The 26,957-nt window shown below is 40.1% G+C and overlaps 1 protein-coding gene across 5 annotated transcripts in view; it reads right to left on the bottom strand.

The window, feature by feature from the left end:
* Positions 1-26,957, bottom strand: part of LOC131203014 (gamma-aminobutyric acid receptor subunit beta-1-like) — a 249,836-nt gene that overhangs the window by 109,737 nt on the left and 113,142 nt on the right. For all 5 annotated transcript variants that reach the window (XM_058192814.1, XM_058192818.1, XM_058192815.1 and 2 more), the window contains one exon: positions 17,221-17,441. In XM_058192814.1, coding sequence (XP_058048797.1) covers positions 17,221-17,441 — 221 coding nt within the window. The remainder of the gene's footprint in view (positions 1-17,220; positions 17,442-26,957) is intronic.

Below are 26,957 nucleotides of genomic sequence, written 5' to 3'. Positions count from 1 at the left end.
TCTGGCCACAATCTCCTCCTCACACACTGGGGTCTGTTTCCTCTTTTCTACTCTTACTTTGGATCGGATTACCACTGCTGTGCCCCAGCACCCACTTGGGCAACTGCTGGTGCCTCCCAAGGAGGCAGTGCTGATGTTTCACTGTGGCACCAGCTTTTCGTGCTGTTCCAGACATCATCAGGTTACAGCTCACTTGGAGTTATCCAAGGAGGCTACATTGAGTTAAGAGAACTGGTTTAATGTCAATAGTCCAATTAGCAAACCTAAAACAAGGAAACACTCTCTGGAGAATTTAATTCCCAAAAGTAAAACTTTATTGGATACATCATGTTGGTACTGAAGAAACAAAACCAGCTCTGTGTTGAATTTATATTTATCGACAAAGAAATAAATTCAACACAAAAATAGTTTGTCATGAAAGAGATTGCCTGCAAAGGCTCCTGGATTGGGGCTGAAAGGTGAGAGTGGAAGCAGTATACTCTGTACCATATTTGATTTTGCTTCTGCAGTTTCAATATTGTGTATCCAATAAAGTTATACTTCTGGGAATTCAAAGATCCTGAGAGTGTCTACTTCTTTTGGGTTTGCTAGTTGGACCGTTGACATTAAGATCCAATGAAGAGCCTTTTCACCCTCACTGGTGATCAGTACTGGTGGTTTAGCTTCCGTGTTTCTCTGAAAGCATGACCTACCCCAAATATAAGTCCTAGCCTGATTTTTGGGGTGGGCCTAATATAAGCCCTACCCCAAAAATAAGCCCTAGTGATGGGACTGGTCATGGGCAGCACAGGAGGCAGCCCTTCTCTTCCCCAGTCACCTCATGGCTGCTCGGACCCTTAACTGCAGCCTGTGGATTAGCTGAGCCAGCTAGGGCCAGGAATTCTGTCTCTCCAGGTACCTGGAGATGTTTCTGGGGCACTCTTGCTAGCCCCAGCCTGTTGTAGTCTGCCAGCAGCCTGCGGAGCTGGCAACAGAGTTGGACAGCGATGAGGCTGAGGTGAGGCCAGGGCCATCGGGGAGTGAGGTGCGGACTCCAGAGCCTCCAGAGACTGATAGTAGTGAGGAACAGGAGGAGCTTGTTCCTAATGCAAGTATGAGAAGAGCTGCCAGAAGGCAAGAGCAGCTCAAGCAAAAAGGACAACTCGGGAGAAGGGCCAAGAGATGATTGGCCCCTCCCATAAGGCTTAAAACAGACCAGCATTGGCGTTTGAGCTTTGCCAGAAAACAACATTGGTAGCTTCATCTTCTGCTTCATCTACATCTTGCATTTATTTTTGTGACTTCTGAACATTTGCCAAGAAAGGCCTTTGGCAATTTGCCTAATTGGACCAAGGTTTGCAATAGGACTGAGGAATTTGTGTTGGGAGGAATTTGTTTTAATTTAGTGGAACTACGGTGGGAATGGTGGGAACGGTGGCAATGAAATAATTCTCAGCTGTTCAAATACAGTTTGTTTGTTTGTTTCACAGACTGAGTTTCCTACTACCTACTTGGGCCTGGATCACAACACAGCCCTGCCCACAGTGCCAGGCAACCTTGCAGCTGAGGGCCCCTCTCTTCTGTAGCTCACCTTGTGGCTCTGGAGCAGGCGGCGACCACGGTTTGTATTTCACCAGGCCTAGTGCTCAGGTGTTGCACAGGCTGCTGCTATGATGAGGCAGAAAGCCATGCCACTTGTCGGAATTGGCTCCCCCACACCTGCACCCAGCTGCTGCTGCTGCTTGAGAAAAGGACGATTGGCAGGCAATTCTGGAACACTGTGGGGAGCGCATGCTTGCGGTAGAAGCAAAGCACAGCCTGTCCTTTTCAAGCAATCGTGTGTGTGTGTGTGTGTGTGTGTGTGTGTGTGAGAGAGAGAGAGAGAGAGAGGTGGCAGAGGGGAGTAACAAGAATTGCAGGCAACGCTGTTTGAAAGGGTTTCTTCTCTGCTGTTTTTCTCTCTCTCTGTTACATGCACACACAGACATTTGATGAGAAACGGCAGAGGGCAACTGGGTAAAGGGACTGAGCTTCCCCTGCTCAGAAGCAGCGGTGCAACCTCTCACAGTAAGGGGAATTGCAGGCAATTCTGGAAGATTGTGGGAAAATTGTGGGAAATAAGAAATTCCTGAGCTCAATTTTGGTGAATTTTTAGATGGTACCAAACAAGAATATAACTGGAGAGAGAAAACTAATAGTTCTTGTACTGTCATCAGACAATATACACTGCTCAAAAAAATAAAGGGAACACTTAAACAACACAATGTAACTCCAAGTCAATCACACTTCTGTGAAATCAAACTGTCCAATTAGGTAGCAACACTGATTGACAATCAATTCCACATGCTGTTGTGCACATGGAATAGACAACAGGTGGAAAGCATAGGTAGTTAGCAAGACATCCCCAATAAAGGAGTGGTTCTGCAGGTGGTGACCACAGACCACTTCTCAGTTCCTATGCTTTCTGGCTGATGGTTTGGTCACTTGAATGCTGGCAGTGCTGTCACTCTAGTGGTAGCATGAGATGGAGTCTACAACCCACACAAGTGGCTCAGGTAGTGCAGCTCATCCAGGATGGCACATCAATGCGAGCTGTGGCAAGAAGGTTTGCTGTGTCTGTCAGCGTAGTGTCCAGAGCATGGAGGTGCTACCAGGAGATGGGCCAGTACATCAGGAGATGTGGAGGAGGCCGTAGGAGGGCGACAACCCAGCAGCAGGACTGCTACCTCCGTCTTTGTACAAGGAGGGACAGGAGGAGCACTGCCAGAGCCCTGCAAAATGACCTCCAGCGGGCCACAAATGTGCATGTGGCTGCTCAAACGGTCAGAAACAGACTCCATGAAGGTGGTATGAGGGCCCGTTGTTCACAGGTGGGGTTGTGCTTACAGCCCAACACTGTGCAGGACATTTCACATTTGCCAGAGAACACCAAGTTTGGCAACTTCGCTTCTGGCGCCCTGTGCTCTTCACAGATGAAAGCAGGTTGAGCACATGTGACAGACGTGACAGGGTCTGGAGACGCCGTGGAGAACCTTCTGCTGATTGCAACATCCTCCAGCATGACCGGTTTGGCAGTGGGTCAGTAATGGTGTGTGGTGGTATTTCTTTAGGGGGCCGCACAGCCCTCCATGTGCTCGCCAGAGATAGCCTGACTGCCATTAGGTACTGGAATGAGATCCTTAGACCCCTTGTGAGACCATATGCTTGTGCGTTTGGCCCTGGGTGCCTCTTAATGCAAGACAATGCTAGACCTCATGTGGCTGGAGTGTGTCAGCAGTTCCTGCAAGATGAAGGCATTATGCTATGGACTGGCCTGCCCGTTCCCAAGACCTGAATCCAATTGAGCACATCTGGGACATCATGTCTCACTCCATCCACCAATGCCATGTTGCACCACAGACTGTCCAGGAGTTGGGGGATGCTTTAGTCCAGGTGTGGGAGGAGATCCCTCAGGAGACCATCTGCCACCTCATCAGGAGCATGCCCAGGCATTGCAGGGAGGTTATACAGGCACATGGCGGCCACACGCACTACTGAGCCTCATTTTGACTTGTTTTATGGACATTACATCAAAGTTGGATCAGCCTGTAGTGTTGTTTTCCACTTTAATTTTGAGTGTAACTCCAAATCCAGACCTCCATGGGTTGCTCAATTTGATTTCCATTGATAATTTTTGTGTGATTGTGTTGTCAGCACATTCAACTACTGTAGATTGTGTTATTTAAGTGTTCCCTTTATTTTTTTGAGCAGCTTATTTTCCACTCATTGTTTCACAGCTTCACAGCAAGCATTAAATGAAATGCCAGAATTTATTTATTTATTTACTAGGCTCATGATTTCATTAAAGTTATATGAGATTTTATGGTGACCACAGTTAATATTTTATGTGGGTTTGGTTGCTATATTTTGTCTGGAGAAGAATCAATGCTTGTGATTATTTTCTCTCTCTCTCTCTCTCTCTCTCTCTCTCCCTCCCTCCCTCCCTCCCTCCTTCCCTCCCTCCCTCTTTTCTCTTTGGGTTTTCTTCTGATTTATTTGTTTTTTAGAATTGCTCAGTCTTGGCAGCTGCTGGTGCAAAATCTATGTCATAAACAAACAAACAAAACCCCAAACTCTTAGATCTTGTATCTTGCCTTTTTTCCTCATATAATGCTCCCTTCTCCTCCCCGCAGAACAATCTATCTGTGGAACTTAAAATCTGTTACAAGAGATTTGAAATACAGGTAATCCTTGAGTTACAGCCATTCATTTAGCAACTGTTTAAGGTTACAATGTTACTGAAAAAAAGTACCTCGTAACCGGTCCTTGCACACAACTGTAGCAGCATCCTCATATGGTCATGTGATCAAAATTTGGGCACTTGGCAACTAGCATATATTTATGAGAGTTGCAGTGTCCCAGAGTCATGTGATCATCATTTGTGTCATTCCCAGCTGGCTTCTGACGAGCAAAGTCAATGGCAGATTCACAGATTCACAACTGCATGATTCACGTATCAGCTGCAGTGATTCACTTAATAACAATGGCAAAAAGGTTGTAAAACTGGGCATGACTCACTTAACAAGTAACAGAAATTCTGGATACAATTGTGGTTTTAAGTTAAGGACTACCTGTAGACAGTTCCTAGCTGTTTCATCCCAACAGAATATATTCTCATTATGATCCTGGTCTTTCCATCTTCTCCCTAGGGGAAGAAATTATTCCCAGCACCCCTCTTTCTACTATCTGTGAGGGAAGCATATGGATTACCCTAATGGACAAGTGTGCACTTTGAAGATACAAAAATGTTGTCTGATATGCAATACTTCTACATAGTTTTATCTATCCAAGATGCATTAATTTAGAAGTGAAGATATTGCTATCTAACAAAGCAGAACATGCTACAGCAAAGCAATAATCAAACATCTGACATAGTCCAAAACTTTCTTGAAGCAGACAATGGCTTCTCTGTTGCTTCAGCAGTCAATTTGATGGAAAGAAGCATAGCCAAAATGTTCCTTAGAAGTACATATTTTCTTTCTGGTTCATTTAATAAATGCTAACCACATCTAGGAGGGACGCGGTGGCTCAGGGGCTAGGACGTTGAGCTTGTCGATTGAAAGGTCGGCAGCTCAACGGTTTGAATCCCTAGTGCTGCTGTGTAACGGAGTGAGCTCCCATTACTTGTCCCAGCTTCTGCCAACCCAGCAGTTTCGAAAGCACGTAAAAATGCAAGTTGAAAAAATAGGGACCACCTTTGGTGGGAAGGTACCAGCGTTCCGTGCGCTTTTGGCATTGAGTCATGCCGGCCACATGACCACGGAGACATCTTCAGACATGGCTGGCTCTTCAGCTTTGAAACGGAGATGAGGACTTCTGGTGGCTTCTGTCTTCCCAGGAGGACGCCTGGAAAGGCGCCCCGGACCGAGATCCCGTAAAAATCTGGAGAAACAGTGAAGAACAGCTGTTCCCCAGTTTTAAAGCTTTCCCTGGGTGAAAGGGAATAGTGAAGAGCTGCTGGAGAGCAGAAGATTGCCCCAGGGGCTCTGCTTTGTTATGCGGAGCCTTGGAGGGGAGCCTGCCTAATCCAGCCCCGCTCCGGACTCAGTGCGATCCTGCTAATTAGGCAGGACGAGAGGAAGACGCCCACCTCTGCTCAATTGATTCTGTTTTGAATACTGGATGCAGATGGGACAAATACAAGTGATCGATCACTGGGGAAGCGAGAGCTGACTTCTACTTTTTTTAAAAAAAAGAAAACACTTTTTCTCACTTTAATTTAGTGAAGGAAAAAAATGGCGTCTGAGAGGAAGTGGATTGGAGGCTGCTTGTGAGAGAAATTGAAATGCGTCTTTGTGGTTTCCAGCTGAACTGAAGCTCTCCATAGGAAGCAAGGTGAAAGCTTTTATTTTACAATGTTAATTTGAGACTTCATTTAAATTACAATGGCTTCTAAGCCACCTAAAGTCCCTATAACGAGGAGGGGATCTGAATCTAACTTGGAAGATATGTTAAAGGAACAGAACAGAGTTTCTGAAGAAAGATTTAAGGAACTTATGAATAATATTTATGAGGTGAAGGACCAGCTTAGAGAGGAAATTAAAGAGAATAATAAACAAATTAGAGAAGATTTATTGATGGCATTTCAAGGTTTGGCAAAAAATTTGGAAGTAATAGAAGATAAAATGGAGGAAATTAGCCAAACAAATCAGTATTTGGAGAATAAAGTGGGAGAACTGCAAAACAAAGTGGATAAAAATGAAGATCATGTGGTGGTGTTACAATACAGGGCAATGGAGAAGGCTTTGAGAATTAAGGGTCTTCAGGAACAGAAGGAAGAAGATCTTTAAAAAGTTATTTCAGAAGCCCTGGCTGAAATGTTAGGATTGGACCCTCGAGATGTTGCTTTTCAAATTGATAAGGCATACAGAGTTAATTCATGGATAGCGAGGCAGAAAAAGCTCCCAAGAGACATTGTAATTTATTTTTTGACTACCACAATGAGAAACCAGATTTTGCAAGTTACATACCAAAAGAAATTACAAATAGGAGAACAGGAGGTGTTGGTCCTGAAAGAGATTCCAGCTAAAATGTTAAAGGATAGGAGGGATTTTAGATTTTTTACACAAGAGCTCAAGAAACATCAGATTCAATATAGATCGGAGGTGCCAATTGGTTTAACAGTGTTTTTTCAGGGCAGGAGATATCGAATTGATACAGAACTTAAAGCAAAAGATTTTCTTTTTAATGTGTTGAAAGTGGATGTAGAAGCAGTGGATAAAAGCTTTCAAGAGAGACAAATGAGAGAGGAAGCTGAAATGGCACCTGTGATGTCATTATCTCAAGAACAACCTCAAGAACAAAGAATGACAAGGGGAGCTATTAGGCGTAAGGAGAAAGAGGAACAACTACAAAGAAAAGAACAGGATACTACTTCTGAAGCTGTGGGAGGAGCTAGGGCGAAGAGTGAGAGTTTTCAGCTGATTGCTCAAAGGCTTCGAGATGCCAGTGATGGCAAATAATTTTTTGACATGGAATGTTAATGGTTTAAATTCAGCACAGAAAAGAAGAAAAATATTTCATTATTTAAACAATTTAAAAATGATGTGATTTGTTTGCAAGAGACACATATAAAATCATCAGATCAGAAATATTTGATTAATTCAAAATTAGGTAAACATGGTATAGTGATATATTTGAAATTAAATATACCAGCTAAATTAATTGAAGCGGATACTCAAGGAAGATATATAGCTATTGAATTGGCACTAGAAGGAAAAAAGACACTATTGATTGGTATTTATGCACCTAATCAACAACAAGAAAATTTTTATAAATTGTTACATGAAAAATTGACTTCTTGGGATTATAAAACGTTTACTATATTAGGAGACTTGAATGGTGTAATGGATATTAAAAAAGAAAAAAAAACTCTTTCTAAGAATATTCCTACACATGCAAAATTGCCCAAATCTTGTTTTGAGATGATGGAAGATCTTGAGTTGAGAGACCTTTGGAGAATACAGAATTTTGAAGACAGAGATTACACTTATTTTTCAGATAGACATCAATTTTTTTTACGTATTGATTTTATATTAATTACTAATGACTTGCTTTCTAGGGTTAAGAAAATGAAGATATTTCCAAGGTGTTTAACTGATCATAGTCCAGTATGGATGGAATTGCAACAAGAAGGAGGCAGAAGATCATGGAGAATAAATGAGAATTTGTTTAAATATGAGTATAATGTAAATCAATGTAAAAAACAAATGAAAGAATTTTTTGATTACAATTTGAATACAGGAACTTCGATAGAAATGGTTTGGGACATTAGCTCATATATATGAGCAATAGACAGAGGAGAAAGTTACAGAAACAGCGTAGGTATTTAGAAGAGGAAATTCAGAGGAAACAACAATTATTGGTATATAATCCACGATTCAAAAATTAGGGATGCGATAAGGATATTACAGAGTCAATTTAATATGTTAATGGCAGATCAGGTGGCAACAAACATACAATATGCTAAACATAATACTTTTTGTAATGCCAATAAATCAGGGAGGTGGTTGGCTTATATGTTAAGGAAAAAACAGAAAGCACGTAAAAGAATTGAATATAAGGATAAAGTGAGATTTCAACAGGATAAAATTAAAGAAGCTTTCCTGGAATATTATACAAACTTATACGCTAGAGATACTATATTGAATATGGATATTGATATATTTTTTGAAAGAATATAAGGTTAAAGGTTTAAATAATGAACAAAGGGAAGAGTTGAATTGTCCTATAACTTCTGAAGAAATTATTTCGGTGATAAAGCAATTAAAAGTGGGGAAATCCCCGGGCACAGATGGACTAACAGCAATATATTATAAAAAATTACAGGATGAGATAGTTGGTCCACTTAAGGAGTTATTTAATCAGATACAGATGGGAGGAGGAGTGCCACCATCATGGAGAACTACTTTTATTTCATTGATACCAAAAGAGGATCAGGATTGTACTAAGCCTGGGAATTATAGACCGATTTCACTCTTGAATAATGATTATAAGATTTTTGCGAAAATAATGGCAAATAGGTTAATGGAAATTGTACAACAAAGGATTCATACTGACCAGTCTGGTTTTATAAAAGGGAGACAAATGAGGAATAATGTTAGGCAGATAGTGAACTTATTGGAATATTTGGAAAAGAAAAATCAGATTCCGGCAGCGTTTATCTTTTTGGATGCAGAGAAAGCTTTTGATTGTTTGCATTGGGAATTTTTATTTAAATTAGCAGACAAAATGCAATTTGGAAATGGTTTTATATGAATACTTAGGGCAATTTATGAAGAGCAAACAGCTCAGATAATAATTAATAGTAGTTTGACAGATAGTTTTAAAATTGCGAAAGGAACGAGGCAGGGGTGTCCTTTATCACCTTTATTGTTTATTTTGTCTTTGGAACCTCTATTGGATAAGTTAAGAGAGTTAAGGGAGATAGAGGGTATTAGAATTAGAAGACATGAATACAAAGTCAGAACATTCGCAGACGATTTGGTCGTTATGTTGACTCAGCCTATAAATTCAAGTGTATATTTGTTGGAAGTAATTAATCACTATGGAAAGGTCTTGGGGTTTAAAGTGAATCAAAATAAAACAAAAGTGATAATCAAAAATATGACTAAGAACCAGATAGAAAAATTAGAAGAAATAACAGGATTTGAAATTGTTAAATATTTAGGAGTTTTTCTTACTTCATCAAATGTAAAATTGTATAAGAATAATTATGATGTGTTATGGCAAAAAATTCAGAAGGAAATGAATACTTGGAAAAAATTACAATTATCTTTGTTGGGGAGAATAGCAGCTATAAGAACGAATGTTTTGCCTAAATTCTTGTTCTTGTTTCAGATGATACCAATAATTAAGAAAGATAAAAATTTGGAAGAATGGCAGATCGGAATTAATAAATTTATATGGGAAGGGAAAAAAGCGAGAGTTAAAATGAAAATAATGCAAGACACACGGGAAAGAGGAGGATTAAAAATGCCTAATTTAAAATTGTATTATGAAGCAGTTGTTCTTTCTGTAATAAGTGATTGGTTTAATTTGACAGAGGAAAGGATTTTGAATATGGAAGGTTATGATTTATTGTATGGTTGGCATGCATATTTATTGTATGATAAGAAAATAGATAAAGCTTTTAAGAATCATGTTGAGAATTTGTCTATTGCGTGTCTGGAAAAAATATTATAAATAATATAAATATTATTATAAGTTAAACTATAAAATTCCTATATGGACAAGTCCTCGGCACGCAATAGAGAATATAAATATAGAACAGGAACAAGAATTGATTACTTATAATCAATTATAAAGATCTTTTATACAATGAGAGGGGAAATTTACAATTAAAATCTTTGTATACATTAAAAGAAGGGAGGAATTATACTTGGTTTCAATATGGACAGTTAAAGGCTAGATGGAAAGAAGATCAGAAAATTGGTATTATTCAAAATGAAGAAAACTTGGTTAAACAAATTAGAAATCAAACCTAGGGGCATATAAAGAGATTGTATAATGTGTTGATAGAAATAGACTCTGAAAGAGATTTAATAAAGGATTGTATGATAAAATGGGCAGCGCAGAATTTAAGGGAAAATTTTTATAAGATGTTTTATAGATGGCATTTAGATTCTAAGAAATTATCATGTATGTATCCAGATATGCAAGCGAAATGTTGGAGATGTAATTACAATGATGCTACATATTTTCATGTATGGTGGACTTGTAAGAAAATTAAGTCTTTCTGGATAAGAATCTGGTGGACTATGCAAAATGTTTTGAAGAAGAACATAAAGTTCCTGCCGCAATTTTTCCTTTTGGGAATAATAACAGACTCAGACTCAGTGACTGAGACAAAATTGATTTTGAACTTAATAACAGCAGCAAGACTGTTAATTGGACAATACTGGAAGAAAAAAGAAGTACCCACAATAGAAGAATGGATATTGAAAGTTTCTAATTTGGCTGAGATGGCTAAAATCTCAGCCTTCTTGAAAGACAGTACTCAAGAAAAATATCTAAATGAATGGAAGAATTGGATTGATTATATTCAAAATAGATATCAGATTAAGAAATTTCAGATTGCCTTTGAATGAAGGATGTTGTTTTTGATCTTAATGGAAGAAGTCAGGTTATGTGAAAGAGAAGGATTATAATTGTGTTAGATTTTAAAAATTTAATGTATGGCTGTTTGTTTGTTGAACTATACCTTGTGTTTGTTCCGGGAAGTCAGAGGGGGGAGGGGGGTTTTGGAGGGAGGGGGGAGGGAGGGGGGAGGGGCGAGGGGAGGGGAGAGGAAAAAATTAATTGTTTTTGTAAAACTTTTTCAATAAAAAAAGAAAGAAAGAAAGAAACGGAGACGAGCACCGCCCCCTAAAGTCAGTAACGACTAGCACATATGTGCGAGGGGAACCTTTACCTTTTATCTTTAACCACATCTGGAATTTATCAGTCATCTCCTCATGCATGCCTCATTTTCTCTTTCACAACTATGCAGATCCATATCACACCTCCAGCAAAAGTTATTTAGCTATACTGGAAGACTGCCATTCTTCAAGAGAGATTTAATGATAGGTTTAGCTTGCATCACTCACAAAGGAATTAAAGGACCATAAGGGGTGTGCATAAGCGCACAAACGTACCTACCGTTCCTGTCCTATTGTTTTTCTTTTCTTTTCTTCTTCCTATATATATATATTGATGCTTATACCTCCTAATATTTACTCATATATATGTTTATATACTATAAAATCCTTTTTATATGATGTTGTGACAAAATAAATAAATAAATAAAATAAATAAGTGGTCTGGAACAAAATTAATAGCAGTGCAACCCTTTTTGTATGCTACTATGCTTTGAGTTTATTTCAGTGCATAATTGTGTCTTGCTTCCATATATAGATATACAGCATTTTTATAAATCTAAGCAACTGGGAGCTAATCCTTAAACATAAATTGCACAAAGAAGTCAACATTCTTAGGATTTCATACTTTGGTATGAAAGTTCGAGGCCTTTGCTTGGTTACTCAAAGTGACTCCAGCTACATTGAACTACTTATCTCTCCGTCAGCCCTCATTAAAATACAGGTAAGTCTTCTTTCCTATCAACATTTTGCTAAGATTTTCTCTAAACAGTCTCAGATAGCACCTTTTGATGTATCTAGTATTTTCCAAGGAGATATTGGTATTTTCTGTTAGAAATATGGAAAGAAATGAAACCCCAAAGTTGGGTTTCGCTTGGCAGCCAATCCTTTGCAGCCAATCACTTGCTTCTCCTATACAAGATCAACACAGTATTAACATACAACCATTCATTTAGTGATAGTTCAAAGTTACAATAGCACTTAAAAAAAGTGACTTTGTCATGACCCAACATATAATCTTTATATACTGTTGTATATAAAGGGACAGAGGGAGGGAACAAATACCAATTATATTGTTTTGAAGCTGACCCAACCCCTTTACCTATCAGCCTGCACTCTCAAAACAAGTGCACGAAGGGAAGCCAGACTACGTTTTCCTTTAGCATTTGGAAGAGGCAGAAGTACAAAGAAGAATCCTGTTTAATCTGTGGCACATGTTCATCCAAGGACAAACCCACATCCCACACACATAGCATTGCTGATGAAATTTAGATTACTTGTATTTATTAATTGTTATGTTCAGTATTAACTCAATATTGCCTATCTTATACAATTCTCATTGTACGTACTCCTATTTCCCTATTTCCCCATTTTACCACATCCTGTTCTTTAATAAAGCATCCAGATCTACACACAAGGTCTGTTTTATTAGATGACTAGCTGATGATGATTACCCAGCATTGCCCAGGTATTTATTTATCCCAATCTTGTATTAGACAGGAAAAGGAATGAATTATATCTTTAGTGTCAAATCAAAGCAATTTTATTCACAGGGTTTTTAAAAGTATAAACACAGTATACAAATTATAAAGTAAAATATTATTCAAATTAAGAATAATATTAATTTAAGAGAAAACTTGATTATAAACAAAAATTTTAATTTCACCTCCAGGAGCAAGAATAAATTCTGTGGTGAACCCACCCTTGAGCAAACAAAATAAAGTTATCTATGGGAGAAACATGGTGATCTCAAATCCACTCTACAGTATTTAAAAGACTGACCCTGTGATTTATTGATCGTGATTGAGAATGCAAGTCTTAATTTTTTTCAAAAAATTTTCTGTTTTTTTCCAGAGAGTAAGTCATCTGTGTACCAAGTTTGGTTAAAATTGCTGGAGTTATGCTGGAACACACACACACTGTGGGGTGTTAGTGGTGTGTTACCCCCACAGTATTTTTTTCCAGAGGGTAAGTCATCTGTGTACCAAGTTTTATTGAAATTGCTCAAGCCATTCCAGAGTTTTGCTGGAACACACACACACACACACACACACACCAGGGGTGTATTACCCCCACAGTATTTTTTTTCCAGAGAGTAAGTCATCTGTGTAGCAAGTTTGGTTAAAATTGCTTGAGCCGTTCCAGAGTTATGCTGGAACACACACACAGACACAGACACAAGCACACATACACACCAGGGGTGTCTTACCCCCACAGTACTTGTTTCCAGAGAGTAAGTCATCTGTACCAAGTTTGGTTGAAATTGCTTGAGCCGTTCCAGAGTTATGATGGATCGTATATGCATGCATACATACATACATACATACATATATAAGTCCTTTTATATATATAAAAATAAAGAAGAAGAAGAAGAAGAAGAAGAAGAAGAAGAAGAAGAAGAAGAAGAAGAAGAAGAAGAAGAAGAAGAAGAAGAAGAAGAAAGATAGAAGATAGATGGGTTTAGCTGCATGTCGAACTGCATAAAAAGTAATGTATAGTGAGGACAGAACAGACTTATAACTGGTCCCTGCACTTATGACCATTGTCCCTTTGTCACAAGATCAAAATTTGGGCACAAATACACATGGCATTTATTTATGATGGCTGCAGCATAATGAGTCACATGACCACCTTCCCAGCCAGCTTTTGACAAGCAGAGTCAATGAGAGAAGCCAGATCTGCTTAATAACTGCATGATTCACTCAGCAACTGCAGTGATTCTCTTGAGTTAAATGAGGCAATGAGTTAAACTGATGATGGGAATGATAAGAATAAGAAAAAAAACCCAAAATTATACAAGTATTGATTATTGGTTTTTTTTCTTCAGATCTTTAATCAGCTAAACAAGTTTACAATGATAGTTATGGTTATTATGATCATTATATTTGTGTAGCTTCTTGGTGATAGTAATGATGATGATAATTATATTTAATTATAGGTGCAGTAGATAGAATATAGTGGCATTTAGAAGACTAATAACATCATCATCCCCTGTAGTGATATTCAAGTATTTCCCCTACCGGTTCTGTGGCCATGGCTTGGTGGGGATCATGTGACTGAGTGGGCATGGCCAACTTGACATCACTCAAGGCAACATACACCCACCAAGCTACGCCTACAGAACCAACACAAAAATTTGGCCGGCCAAGTCTTCTAGTGTTGAACCTTGCTACTTCTCGCTTCCTTCTCATGTTTGGTCTGTGTCTATGAGCCCAAGAAGGAGGAGAAAAGCAGCCACATTGAATGTTGTGGCAGAGAGAAGCCAAACTTTTCTCCCTCCCTTCACATCAGAGCTGCTCAGAAGGCAGCCTCTGACTGCAGTCTGTCCCTTTATGGTCCCTCCTCCCTCCCGAGATCTTAAAGACTGTGGCCAGCAGCTGCCTTCTGAGCAGCTCTGCTGCAACGCTGTCCCTCTGGCTGCTGCTGTTCTCCTGGCTGCGTCCGGCTGCGAGTGGCACAGGCAGCAATGTGGAGGTTGGGGAGTACAAGAGAGGATTTTTTCCTCTCTCCCTTCAGTTAATAGCTCCGGGCAGACAGCCAAGAACCACTTAACTGGATATTTAGTTGTGATAACATCCAACACACGCTTTGAATAAAGTCAATAAACAACAGAGACTGACAGGATTAGGGAAGAGTAACACCCAGGAAACCAATCAATCACCCATCTAGGATGGGATTTACCTCTTGCCTTCAGGAAGGACAAGATTACAAATATTTTCATTATAAAGGGTATTAGGAAACATTTCTGTGATCAGCTGATACTCCCTGGAATTCCCCAAGATCTTTTATAGCTGCTGCAGTGTTGGCTACTTCTTGTTTCTTCCTGGGGGGAAAGGATACAGGATGGGACAATGATGCAGCTTGATCATACAGGCTGTGAATTTAATACACGTATGGTCCAGCCAGCTGTATTGTTTCTGCTGTGAAGCACCCAATTTAGAACATAGAGAACATAGAATAATAGAGTTGGAAGGGTTAATGGCTTTTGGCAGCACATCCAGGTTTTCAATTAGCCTGAGCAGCTGGTGCTCAGGCTAGTTTCCCTCTCAGCTGGTGCTTTTGCTTTGGGGTTTTGACTTCTTTTCTTTTTTAAAGGGGAATGGCTGTTTTAAGTTTTCTGCATTGTTTTAGTGGTTCCTGGCATTGGTGTACTTTTGGAGTGTACTTCCCTCACTCTTTTTGAAAACCTCTGGTAATGAAGCACCCACAACTTCTGAAGGCAAGGACTCACCCTTAGGAAATTTCTCCTTAGTCGTAGGTTGCTTCTCTCTTTGGTTAGTTTCCATTCATTGTTTCTTGTCATGCCTTTTGGTGGAAAATTGGAAAATAGATGGACCCCATCATTTTTGTAGGAGCCTCTCAAATATCGGAACAGTGCTATTTTAATGTGCTATTTTATTGTGAGTTGTGAGCTCTATTTTATTGTGAGTTGGGGAGATGTTCGGCAAAATTGATTAAAAAAGGACATGGTTTGCTTTTTAAATCTTTTCAACACTTCTCTAGATAAAAAGTGAAAGATCATTAAAAAAGATCACCAGTATTGTAGAGTTGGGGCAATTTTTACACAGTCAGTTTGAAAAATCTCAAAATTTCCAATGGAAAGAGCACAGAAGTGGCATGGATGACTTTCCTACCTTTCTGTAGTTGACTATGTTGTGCCAGTTTGATGAAAAGTGGATGTCTCAGCTCTCTTCTCCCTGAGATCCTCTGCTTTTTGCACCCTGGTGCCTCTACCTTTCTGTCTTAATGTAGCTGCTTAGTGATTTCTGCTGCCATTGCCTGTCATTCACATGGATGTGTTTACCTGATGTTTTCCCACATAACTCTGGCATGTGAGACAGGTAAGAATTTCACAGGCTATGCCATCATTGAAGAATAAACCAAAAGTAGAGAAAAATAAAATGATACATATGAAATAAGTGCAGTACTGTAAGGCATGTGCCAAGGCAGTCAGCACCCCTTCTCCTTTAGAAGGACATCATTCTCACAAATGATTTATCTATTTTGTTAGATGTTTATCCTGTCTTTATTACTTTAAAAGGAATTCAAGGTGATGAACTTATCTAATATTCCTTCCTCCTCTTAGTTTTCCCACTACCACAATCTAAGAAATGGTTTGGGCTGGGAGAGAGTGACTAGTCACTCAGCCATTTTTTCAAGCCTAAAATGGGACTAGAACTCAGAGTCAGTTAAGGTGCAGGTCTTGGTTTCTAGATTTGTACCCAGTGATAGGATTCAAGTAATTTAACAACCGGTTCTCTGTCCTAATGATTTCTTCCAACAACCAGTTTGCCAAACTGCTCAGAAAGTTAACAACCGTTTCTCCCAAAGTGGTGCAAACTGGCTGAATCCCACCACTGCTTGCACCTTAACCACTACTTTGTTTAAAAAGGAGGAAGGAATATCAAAATAACAAGAACTGCATGCAAAAACAGGGTTGGAGGAAACAAACTTGTAAAGCTGTAAACATCACAGATAACATTTCAGAATAATCTCCCATAGAATGATGCAAAAGAAAGGTTGTAGCAAATTACAACCTGAATGGATCTGTTAGTAGGAAAAGAGACTAGAATGAGCAGTAATACTTTGCAGGATGCATCAAACCTGAAGTCAAGATGTTTGTTATTTATTTGCACAAGGTGAGCATTCTTTTTATTTGAAAACTACTTGCTCTGGTGAGTGGCTGGGTGTGACAATGAGGGCGGGGAGGGCCAAGGCTTGGCGTGGCCAGGCAAGACAAGGAGAGGCCGGGCGAGATGAGGCACCCCTCGATGTGAGTGACGTCGAGTTGGCCATGCCCAGCCAGTCACATGACTACCCACCACGCCTACCCAGCACATCATAAGGGCAGAGAACCAGTTGTTAAATTATTTGAATCCCACCACTGCATAAACCCCATGTTTACATGACTGCAATTCAGGCAGTTGGCAACCAGCTTCCATTTATGATGGCTACAGAGACTTGTCATATAACTGTGATTTGTAATCTTCCCAGCCATCTTCTACCAACCAAATCAATTGGGGAAGATGGGTTCTTGTAACAAACATATGATTCACTAAACATTCATGTGGTTTGCTTAACAAATGTGGTAAAAATGTAATAACATTGTGTTCAGTAATGGAATGACTTGCTTAATGCTTCTTCACTGGTCCCAATTGTGGTTGTACGCTGAGGACTACCTGTAAATTAGGCAAGATACCATGTCTGGGTAAAATCTTGAACATGTTGAAAGAAAATAGGTAGGGATTTTTGTGTGTGTGCGCCTGAAAATTCAAGCTGCATGCCAGGTCTTACAAAAAAAATCAATTCCAAAAGCAATTTCAAAATACAATTAAATGTAACATACCGCAAACCGTAAAGAACGGTTCCATCTGGATGTAGTCGAATCATTCGATTTTTCACAGTAACTCCATGAACAAAGGATTTCTTGTCATTCAGGAAGTATGTATCTGGAACCCAGAGATAATCAGCCACTCTGTTATCTAAAGTTAGATTCAAAGGTATGCCAGAGTAGGACAATCTTTTATCCCTCCAGGATTGCTGAAAATACATAGTTAGTGTATAGTCCTGCAAAAAAAGGAAAAAATTAGCAATTAGTATTATAACTATTATTAAGATTTGATTTTATAATTGCTATATAACAGTGATGGCTAACGTTTTTCTCTTCATCTGCCAAAAGCACCTGTGTGCACACGCACGTGCATGTGTGACGGCACCCATAATGCAATGTGCGTGCCCCCTGTACACACACCCACACGCATGAACACATGACCTCCCACGCTCCCCCACCCCCAGTACATGCACCCGAAAGGGGTAGGATTCAAAAATTTTAGCAACTGGTTCTCTGCCGGTTGCTGGGTGGCCATGGCCATGGTGGGCTTGACCTACTCGGCCTCTTGCACCATGGGAGGGGGATGTTTTTGTCCCCCCAGGCTCCGGAGGCTTTCCTCGAGCCTCTGGGAGGGCAAAAACAGCCTCCCAAGGCTCTGTGTGGGCCCTGCACTTACCTGGCATCCAAAACGGCCCACAAGGAGACTCTTGGCAGTCTCCTGGGCCCAAAAATGGACCATGGGTGGATGTATCACCCCCATGTGTCCGCAGAGAAGGCTCTGCATGCCAGCTGTGGCACACATGCCATAGGTTCACTATCACAGCTATATAATATTGGGATTTTTATCTTGATTTTCTTCCAGCAGCTCAAGATAATATTCACTGCACTCTCTCCCTTTTGATGGAGCTTGAATTGAGACAATAATGAATTCAATTCACCCAGTGAGTTTCCATATTGAGAGTTGACTTAAACACGGGTGTCCTCAATGTTCCCACACTTTACTACACTGTACTGACTTTGCACAATTAGGAAGTGAAGACCAAGTTAATGGTAAATGCAATCCCTTAAACATTCCCATTTTGATAATTGATCCAGACATGTTCATTACTTATTATTAATCTTAATTCAATGGGAAAATGTATTGTTTGCTTTGAGTTGTTGTAAACTAATCTTTTATCCATTTTCCTATTGTACTTATGTGAACTTTATGGGCACTAGTGCACACTGGTTTGAAAATTGGCTTGACCTCATGTTTCATCTTCAGTTAAACCTAAATATTATAACCCAATCCATAGAAAACTGATATTGTTCAAGCCCTGTTGAATCCTAAGGGATAAAGTAGTTAAAGATACCAAGCACATTAAATATTACCAATTTCTTATGTGTTTGGGTTGCATTGTGGATGTCATACAGAAAACATACCTGTACAAAATGTTTCCTTGTGGCAATGACTTCGAATTTTGAAATGCTCTAAGAGATACCATCTATATGGCAGCTCTCCACATCAAGTCTGGAATTATTTTCAAAAAATTATCATATCATATGATGAGATTTCACATGGAAGTGTTTTTTTAAAGGTAAATGCTATTTTATTACTCTTCAGTCACATCTGTTTCATCAGTGTGTCTATTTCAATGATTTGAAGAGGGTAATTTCACTCCCATCGATATACTTTCTGAAGTCCCCTTTTTCAAAGGTTTTCACAGTATTAATTTGTATCCCTTTGTATCTCAGTAGTAGATAGTTTTGATTATGTGCTACCAAGTTGGCACTGACTTTTAAATATCACATAGTAGACAGATGCTCTATAACATGGCTGTCAAACTTGTGGCCTGCGGGCCAGATGTGTCACACACTGGCCATGCCCATGCCTCGTTTAGCGAAGGGGGAAAGTCCCGATATGTCACATGATGCTGCCGTGATGACATGAGTTTGACACTCCTGCTCTAGAATGTTCTGTCTACAAATTGTGCTTCTTGAGCCCGTCAGATCAGAAGGTTTCCAATATACTACTGAGGAAGAGCAGAGGGCTAGTATTAGTAGAGCCAGAAAGAATGAAGTGACTCAGCTGTGGATGTATCTGGTGGTGAAAGGAAATTCTGATGTGTAAAGATTACACTCCATAGGAACCTGGAATGTAAGATCCATGAATCAAAGCCAGCTGGATGTGGTCAAACAAGAGATGACAAGACTGAACATCGACATTATAGGAATCAGTGAACTAAAATGGAAAGGAATGGATGAATTTTATTCAGATGATCATCAGGTACACTACTGCGGGCATGAATCCCTCAGAAGAAATGGAATAGCCTTCATAATCAATAGAAAAGTAGGAAAAGCAGTACTGGGATACAACACAGAAATCAGATTGACTATGTGCTCTGAAGCCAAAGATGGAGAAGCTCTATACATTCAGTAAAAACAAAACCAGGAGTTGACTGTGGCTCAGATCATGAGCTTCTCGTTGTAAAATTTAGGCTTAAATTGAAGAAACTAGGAAAAAGCACTAGGCCACTCAGGTATGAACTAAATCATATGCCTGATGAATATACAGTAGAGGTGAAAAATAGATTTAAGGAATTAGATATGATAGACAGAGTGCCTGAAGAACTATGGTTCACACTGTTGTGCAAGAGGTAGCAACTAAAACAATCCCAAAGAAAAAGAAAGGCAAGAAAGCAAAATGGCTGTCAGAGGAAGCTTTGCAAATAGCTGAGGAAAGAAGGGAAGCGAAAGACAACGGAGAAAGAGAAAGATACATCCAATTGAATGCAGAATTCCAGAAAATAGATAGAAGAGATAAGAATGCCTTCTTAAATGAACAGTGCAAAGAAACAGAAGAAAACAATAGAACAGGGAGGACCAGAGATCTGTTCAAGAAAATTGGAGATATGAAGGGAATGTTTCATACAAAGATGGGCATGATAAAGGACCAAAATGGCAGGTACCTAACACAGGCAAAAGAGATTAAGAAAAGATGGCAAAATTACACAGAAGAACTATACAAGAATGAGCTTAACGTCCCTGATAACCACGATGGGGTGGCCACTGACCTCGAGCCAGATATCCTAGAATGTGAAGTCAAATGAGCTTTAGGAAATCTGAGCAACAACAAAGCTAGTGGAGGTGACAGTATTCCAGCTGAGCTATTCAAAATCTTAAAAGACGATGCAGTAAAAGTGCTACACTCAATCTGCCAGCAAATTTGGAAAACTCAACAGTGGCCACAGGATTGGAAAAGGTCAGTTTACATTCCAATTCCAAAGAAAGGCAATGCCAAAGAATGTTCAGACTACCGCACTATTGCACTCATTTCACATGCTAGTAAAGTTATATTTAAAATACTACAAGCTAGGCTCCAGCAGTATGTGGATCGAGAACTACCAGAAGTACAGGCAGGATTTCGAAGAGGCAGAGGAACTAGAGATCAAATTGCCAAAATATGCTGGATCATGGACTATGCTAAAGCCTTTGATTCAGGGGTGAAATGTTCCTGGTTTGGACCGGATCGGCCGATCTGGTAGTGATAGTGGCACTGAGATCTGGTAGCAAAAATCCCTGGCCCATGCCCACCCAGCTTCTTTCTGGTTAGCTTGCTTTTCCCGCCCGAATGGTAGGAATAGGTTGTAAAAAATGCTTTTAAAAGGTAAAAAAAGGCTCTGACGATCACAGCTGAGCCTATCGCCAAAACCGAACACTTTAACAACAGAATAATCAGAGAAGCCATTGAGATAGAAAAACGCCCACACAGCATGAACAAACGAGATGATACCTCCCGCCTACCAGCCATTTGGAAACCCGCCCTTATTGACAAACGAGTCCTTAACATGAGGAATGACACCAGACCCACACTCATGAGGCCCACACAGGATGTCACCACCACACATCCACCCAAAAAGCAGACCCAAACCCACACTGATCAGGAAGCACGACCAAGGACCAGAAGCCAGACCGCAGCTGCAACATTAGCCATTTCAAACCCCTCCAATCCATACATGCAGCAGACTGACACCCACTATGAAGATGTAGGACGACCACGAACACGAAGCCAAACAGCAGCAGTGCAGCTCACCAGCTCAAATCCCCCTGCAACTCAGACTAATCTGAGCACAACCAAGCCCCCACCCAAACAGGACACACCCCCAGCCAATCAGAGCACAAAAAAACCCCATCCAATCAGAGCACAGCCAAGCTCCCACCCAATCAGTTCAAACCCCCACTAACAGTTAAAAGGGAAGAAACAGCTGCAATCACACATTGCTCCCAGAAGCACGAAGCTGTAAACACCTAGCCTGAAGATGATGAATGAGACTTCGTCGAAACGTCGCCAAGACACTTCCAATTTTACGTGGGAGAAAACCCGAATAACCAAAGACCTACATACATACATACATACATATATATATACATACATATATATAGATATATATATATATCTATATTTATTTTATATATTTATATTTATTTTATATATATATATATATATATATATATATATATATAATATTATTTTATTTTATTTTATTTTATTTTATTTTATTTATTTTATTTTATTTGCATTTATATCCCATCCTTCTCCGAAGACTCAGGGTGGCTTACACTATGTCAAGCAATAGTCTTCATCGATTTTTATCCACTTTCTTATGAAAAATAATAGATTTTTCCTTTTGCTTTTAAATTAACTTTTCTTTTGTCTCCAATTGAGTATGTCAACATTAAAACATAGAAGGGAAAATAACACCTGTATCTTTTAAGACTATAATGATTAAAGGGATATATTTTAAAGGCAGGGAGGTTTACATTCACAGCAGTAGTGAAATCTGAACCAGTTTACTACTGGTTCGCTGGCCATGCATGCCCCAAAAGCGCACTGTGCATGTGCACGTGCAGTGTGCACCTAATGCAAGAAAGCTGTGATTGTCGGAGCCTTTTTTTAACTTTTTAAAAGCATTTTTTTACTACCTATTCACTCGAGATGGTAGTAAAAAAATGCTTTTAAAAATAAAAAAAGAGACTCCGATGATCAAAGCTGTGCTGTGTGATTATCAGAACCCTTTTTTACCTTTTAAAAGCATCAGCTCCAGCGAATACGTACTAAAAAAATTCTTTAAAAAAGTAAAAAAGAAGGCTCTGGCGGTCACACGACACTGTGATTGTTAGAGTCTTTTTTTTACTTTTTTAAAGCATTTTTTATTATCTATTTGCCTGAGCCAGTAGTAAAAAAATGACTAAAAAGTAAAAAAAAAGTTCTGACGATAAGCTGAGCGATGCATGATCATCGGACCTTTTTTTTTTTTTTTTTTACTTTTTAAAGCGTTTTTATTCAACATTTACTTCTTTAAAAACAAACTTTGTTACATTTTTACAGCTTTCCAATACCGGCATCTTTAGTAATATCCGTTTTATCTTTCGACCCATTTATATAAATATACATTTTGTTTGTTACTTCTTCATTCTTATAATCACTACATTATATATATATATCTACTATACTTTAAATATTTCTTTTCACTATATCTTCTCTTATACTATACATTATACATTAATTTTAGATTTCTTTTCCAGCCAATTGTCAGAAATGAAAAATCAGATGTCAGAAATTCAAGAAGGAAATAAAGAAATAAAGGAGGGATTTGTTGTAGCAGTTCAAAATTTGGCCTTATATTTAATTCAATTAGAGGAAGAAGTAGAGGAAATTAAGCAATCTAATTTAAAGTTGGAAAATAAAATGGAGGATGTTCAGGTTAAAGTGGAGAAAGCAGATGATGAGATTGTTTTGGTACAATATAGGGCTATGGAATTTTATTTAAGAATCTGAGGGTTGAAGGATAATAAACAGGAGAATCTTAGAGAAATATTTTCTGAAGCCTTTGCAGAATTATTAGGGGAACAACCAGCAGATGTGGCGTTTCAAACTGACAAAATTTATCGTCTGAATTCTTGGATTGCTAGACAGAAGCAACTGCCAAGAGACGTGGTCATTTATTTTACAACTAGAAGAGTGAGAAATGAAATTCTACAAGCTTCTTATAAGGGGGAAAAAATTCAAGTAGCTGGTTAAGAAATTTTAATATTGAAGGAAATTCCTCCTAAAATGCTGAGAAGTAGAAAGGAATATGCATTTCTGGTGAATGAGCTTAAAAAATGACAGATAGAATATAGATGGGATATCCCAGCTGGGATTATAGTGTTTCAAGCAGGAAAAGCACATCGCCTTAATACAATTTGGAAAGCGAGAGATTATTACGTTTTTGTTTTTTTTTAACATTTATATCCCGCCCTTCTCCGAAGACTCAGGGCGGCTTACAGTGTGTAAGGCAATAGTCTCATTCTATTTGTATATTTACGAAGTCAACTTATTGCCCCCCCCAACAATCTGGGTCCTCATTTTACCTACCTTATAAAGGATGGAAGGCTGAGTCAACCTTGGGCCTGGTGGGACTAGAACCTGCAGGCAGCTGTGTTTTAATAACAGGCTATCTTACAGCCTGAGCCACCACGGCCCAGTATGTTAAGGTATTAAAAGCTGGAAGTCCACTGTCACCAGAAGGCAGGAGAAGAGATGTGGATGAAACAAAGAAGGGAAAGAGGTGAAGCAGGTAAAAGACTAAGCTGGAGCTATAGTAATGGAGGAAGATTTACTGCAAGTCTTGGACACATCTAAAGTGGGATTAGAAGGTGTAAAAGAACAAAGGTTGACAAAAGCAGCTATTAAACATAAGGAACAAGAAGCAAAGGCCCAACAAATTCAAATGATATCTACCAAAACAGAAGCAGTGGAAGGAGCAAGGCTGAAAGTTAAGCCTGATCTATGGCTGTTGCTTCAAGAGCTGTTTACAATTCCATTCTTCACTTTCACTTCCTTTCAGGCGCCATCTTAAACAGTCAGTTAAAACAAAGAAAAAAAAGTTTCTTTTTTTAAAAGGGTAGAAGTCAGGAAATCAAAAATACTTGCAATCCAGTGGTTGTTCACTCGTGCTTATTCTGTCTGCTTATAGAAATCCACAAAGAAAAGACAATTCGCAGAGATGGACACTTTCTTCTTTTCCTGCTTTTGCAGGAGCGCACTGAAGATCGGAGCTTGGCAGTGTTATTTATGGGACTCGACCCTCAGGGTTCTGCTTAAAAAAAAACAAAGCCACTGGGGAGATCTACCACTCCCCCGCTGCTCTTATCTCTCACTTTCATCCAGGGAGGAAAATTAAAGCCGGTTTTTCCTGGCTTTTATGATGTTCAGTACGGAGCGCCTTAATTAGGCACTCAGTGAAAGGTGGCGCCAATGGAAGTCACAATTAAAATCTTTAAATAAAATGAGAGAAGGGATAAATTATACATGGTTTCAGTATGGACAGTTACAAGTCAGATGGAGAATAGACCAGAAAATGGGTATTATGCAAAATGAGGAAAATTTGGTAAAACAAATTAGAGATCAAGGTCAATTGCATATTAAGAGGTTGTATAATGTATCCTAGAATGTGAAGTCAAATGGGCCTTAGGAAATCTGAGCAACAACAAAGTTAGTGGAGGAGACAGTTTTCCAGCTGAGCTATTCAAAATCTTAAAAGATGACGTAGTAAAAGTGCTACACCCAATTTCCCAGCAAATTTGGAAAACTCAACAATGGCCACAGGATTGGAAAAATCAGTTTACATTCCAATTCCAAAGAAAGGCAATGCCAAAGAATGTTCAAACTATCGCACCATTGCACTCATTTCACATGCTAGTAAGGTTATGCTTAAAATCCTACAAGCTAGGCTCCAGCAATATGTGGATCGAGAACTACCAGAAGTACAGGCAGGATTTCGTAGAGGCAGAGGAACTAGAGATCAAATTGCTTTCTGCTGGATCATGCAGAAAGCTAGGGAGTTCCAGAAAAACATCTACTTCTGCTTCATTGACTATGCTAAAGCCTTTGATTGTGTGGATCACAACAAATTGTGGCAAGTTCTTAAAGAAATGGGAGTACCAGACCATCTTATTTGTCTCTTGAGAAACCTGTATGTGGGTCAAGAAGCCACAGTGAGAACTGGACACGGAACCACTGATTGGTTCAAAATTGGGAAAGGAGTCCGGCAAGGCTGTATACTATCACCCTACCTATTTAACTTATATGCAGAACACATCATGAGAAAGGTGGGGCTAGATGAATCAAAAATTGGAATTAAGATTGCCAGAAGAAATATCAACAACCTCAGATATGCAGATGATACCACTCTAATGGCAGAAAGCGAAGAGGAACTAAAGAGTCTCTTGATGCGGGTGAAGGAGGAGAGTGCAAAAGTTGGCTTGAAACTCAACATTAAGAAAACTAAAATCATGGCATCCGTCCCTTTTAATTCCTGGCAGATAGATGGTGAAGAAATGGAGGTAGTGACAGATTTTATTTTCCTGGGCTCCAAGATCACTGCAGATGGGGACTGCAGCCAAGAAATTAAAAGATGCTTGCTCCTGGGGAGGAAAGCTATGGCAAATCTAGACAGCGTACTAAAAAGCAGAGACATCACTCTGCCAACAAAAAAGTGCGTATAGTCAAAGCTATGATTTTCCCAGTTGCAATGTATGGCTGTGAAGGTTGGACCATAAGAAAGGCTGAGCGCCAAAGAATTGAGGCCTTTGAACTGGTGCTGGAGAAGACTCCTGTGAGTCCCTTGGACTGCAAGGCGAACAAATAAGTCAGTTCTAGAGGAGATCAACCCTGACTGCTCTTTAGAAGGCCAGATCCTGAAGATGAAACTGAAATACTTTGGCCACCTAATGAGAAAGAAGGACTCACTGGAGAAGAGCCTAATGCTGGGAAAGATTGAGGGCAAAAGAAGAATGAGACGACAGAGAACAAGATGGCTGGATGGAGTCACTGAAGCAGTGGGCATGAGTTTAAATGGACTCCAGAGGATGGTAGAGGACAGGAAGGCCTGGAGGAATGTTGTCCATGGGGTCGCGATGGGTTGGACATGACTTCGCAACTAACAACAACAACCATAATGTATTGATAGAAATAGATTCAGAAACAGAATTACCGTATATACTCGAGTATAAGCCGAGTTTTTCAGCACGTTTTTTTGAGCTGAAAAGCGCCCCCTCGGCTTATACTCTTTGCCAGCTTGGCCGGCTCGTTTTGGGCGGCGGCTGGCCTCGGCGCTTCCGCTGCTTTTGATGGCGGCGGCGGTGGTCGGCGGAGGGGCGGGCGGAGGGGCGTTCGACATTTTCGCCCCTCTCACTCGTCCTCCTCTCGCCTCGGAGGGGCAGAGGGGCGTTGTCACCCCGCCTCCTCTCCAGCCGAAATTGAGTGCGGCGGCAGTGGGGGTGGGGAGGCCGTGAAGTGCCGGCAGGGCGAGCCCAAATGCTGCCGGCATGCTTTGCCAGCTTGGCCGGCTCGTTTTGGGCGGCGGCTGGCCTCGGCGTTTTCTTCCGCCGCTTTTGATGGCGGCGCGGCGGTGGTCGGCGGAGGGGGCGGGGGGCGGAGGGGGCGTTCGGCATTTTCGCCCCCCTCTCACTCGTCCTCCTCTTGCCCGCGGTGGGGGCGGAGGGGGCGTTTGTCACTCTCGCCCTCCTCTTACTCGTCCTCCTCTCGCCCTCGCCCTCGCCCTCCCGCCCTCCTCTCCCGCCCTCGCCCTCCCCAACCAAGGACGCGGGTTGAATTTGCCATTCAAAAGACAAAGCCAGGGACTGAATCCGAAGCGATCTCGAGAAGGTCTGGGAGAGTTTTCCCCGTCCTCCGGGGGAGAAGGAGAAAAAGAAAGACGCCGAGCGGG

Source organism: Ahaetulla prasina, chromosome 8 (assembly GCF_028640845.1).
Source record: "Ahaetulla prasina isolate Xishuangbanna chromosome 8, ASM2864084v1, whole genome shotgun sequence".
Taxonomy (NCBI): domain Eukaryota; kingdom Metazoa; phylum Chordata; class Lepidosauria; order Squamata; family Colubridae; genus Ahaetulla; species Ahaetulla prasina.
This window is presented reverse-complemented; position numbering and strand designations above follow the sequence as displayed.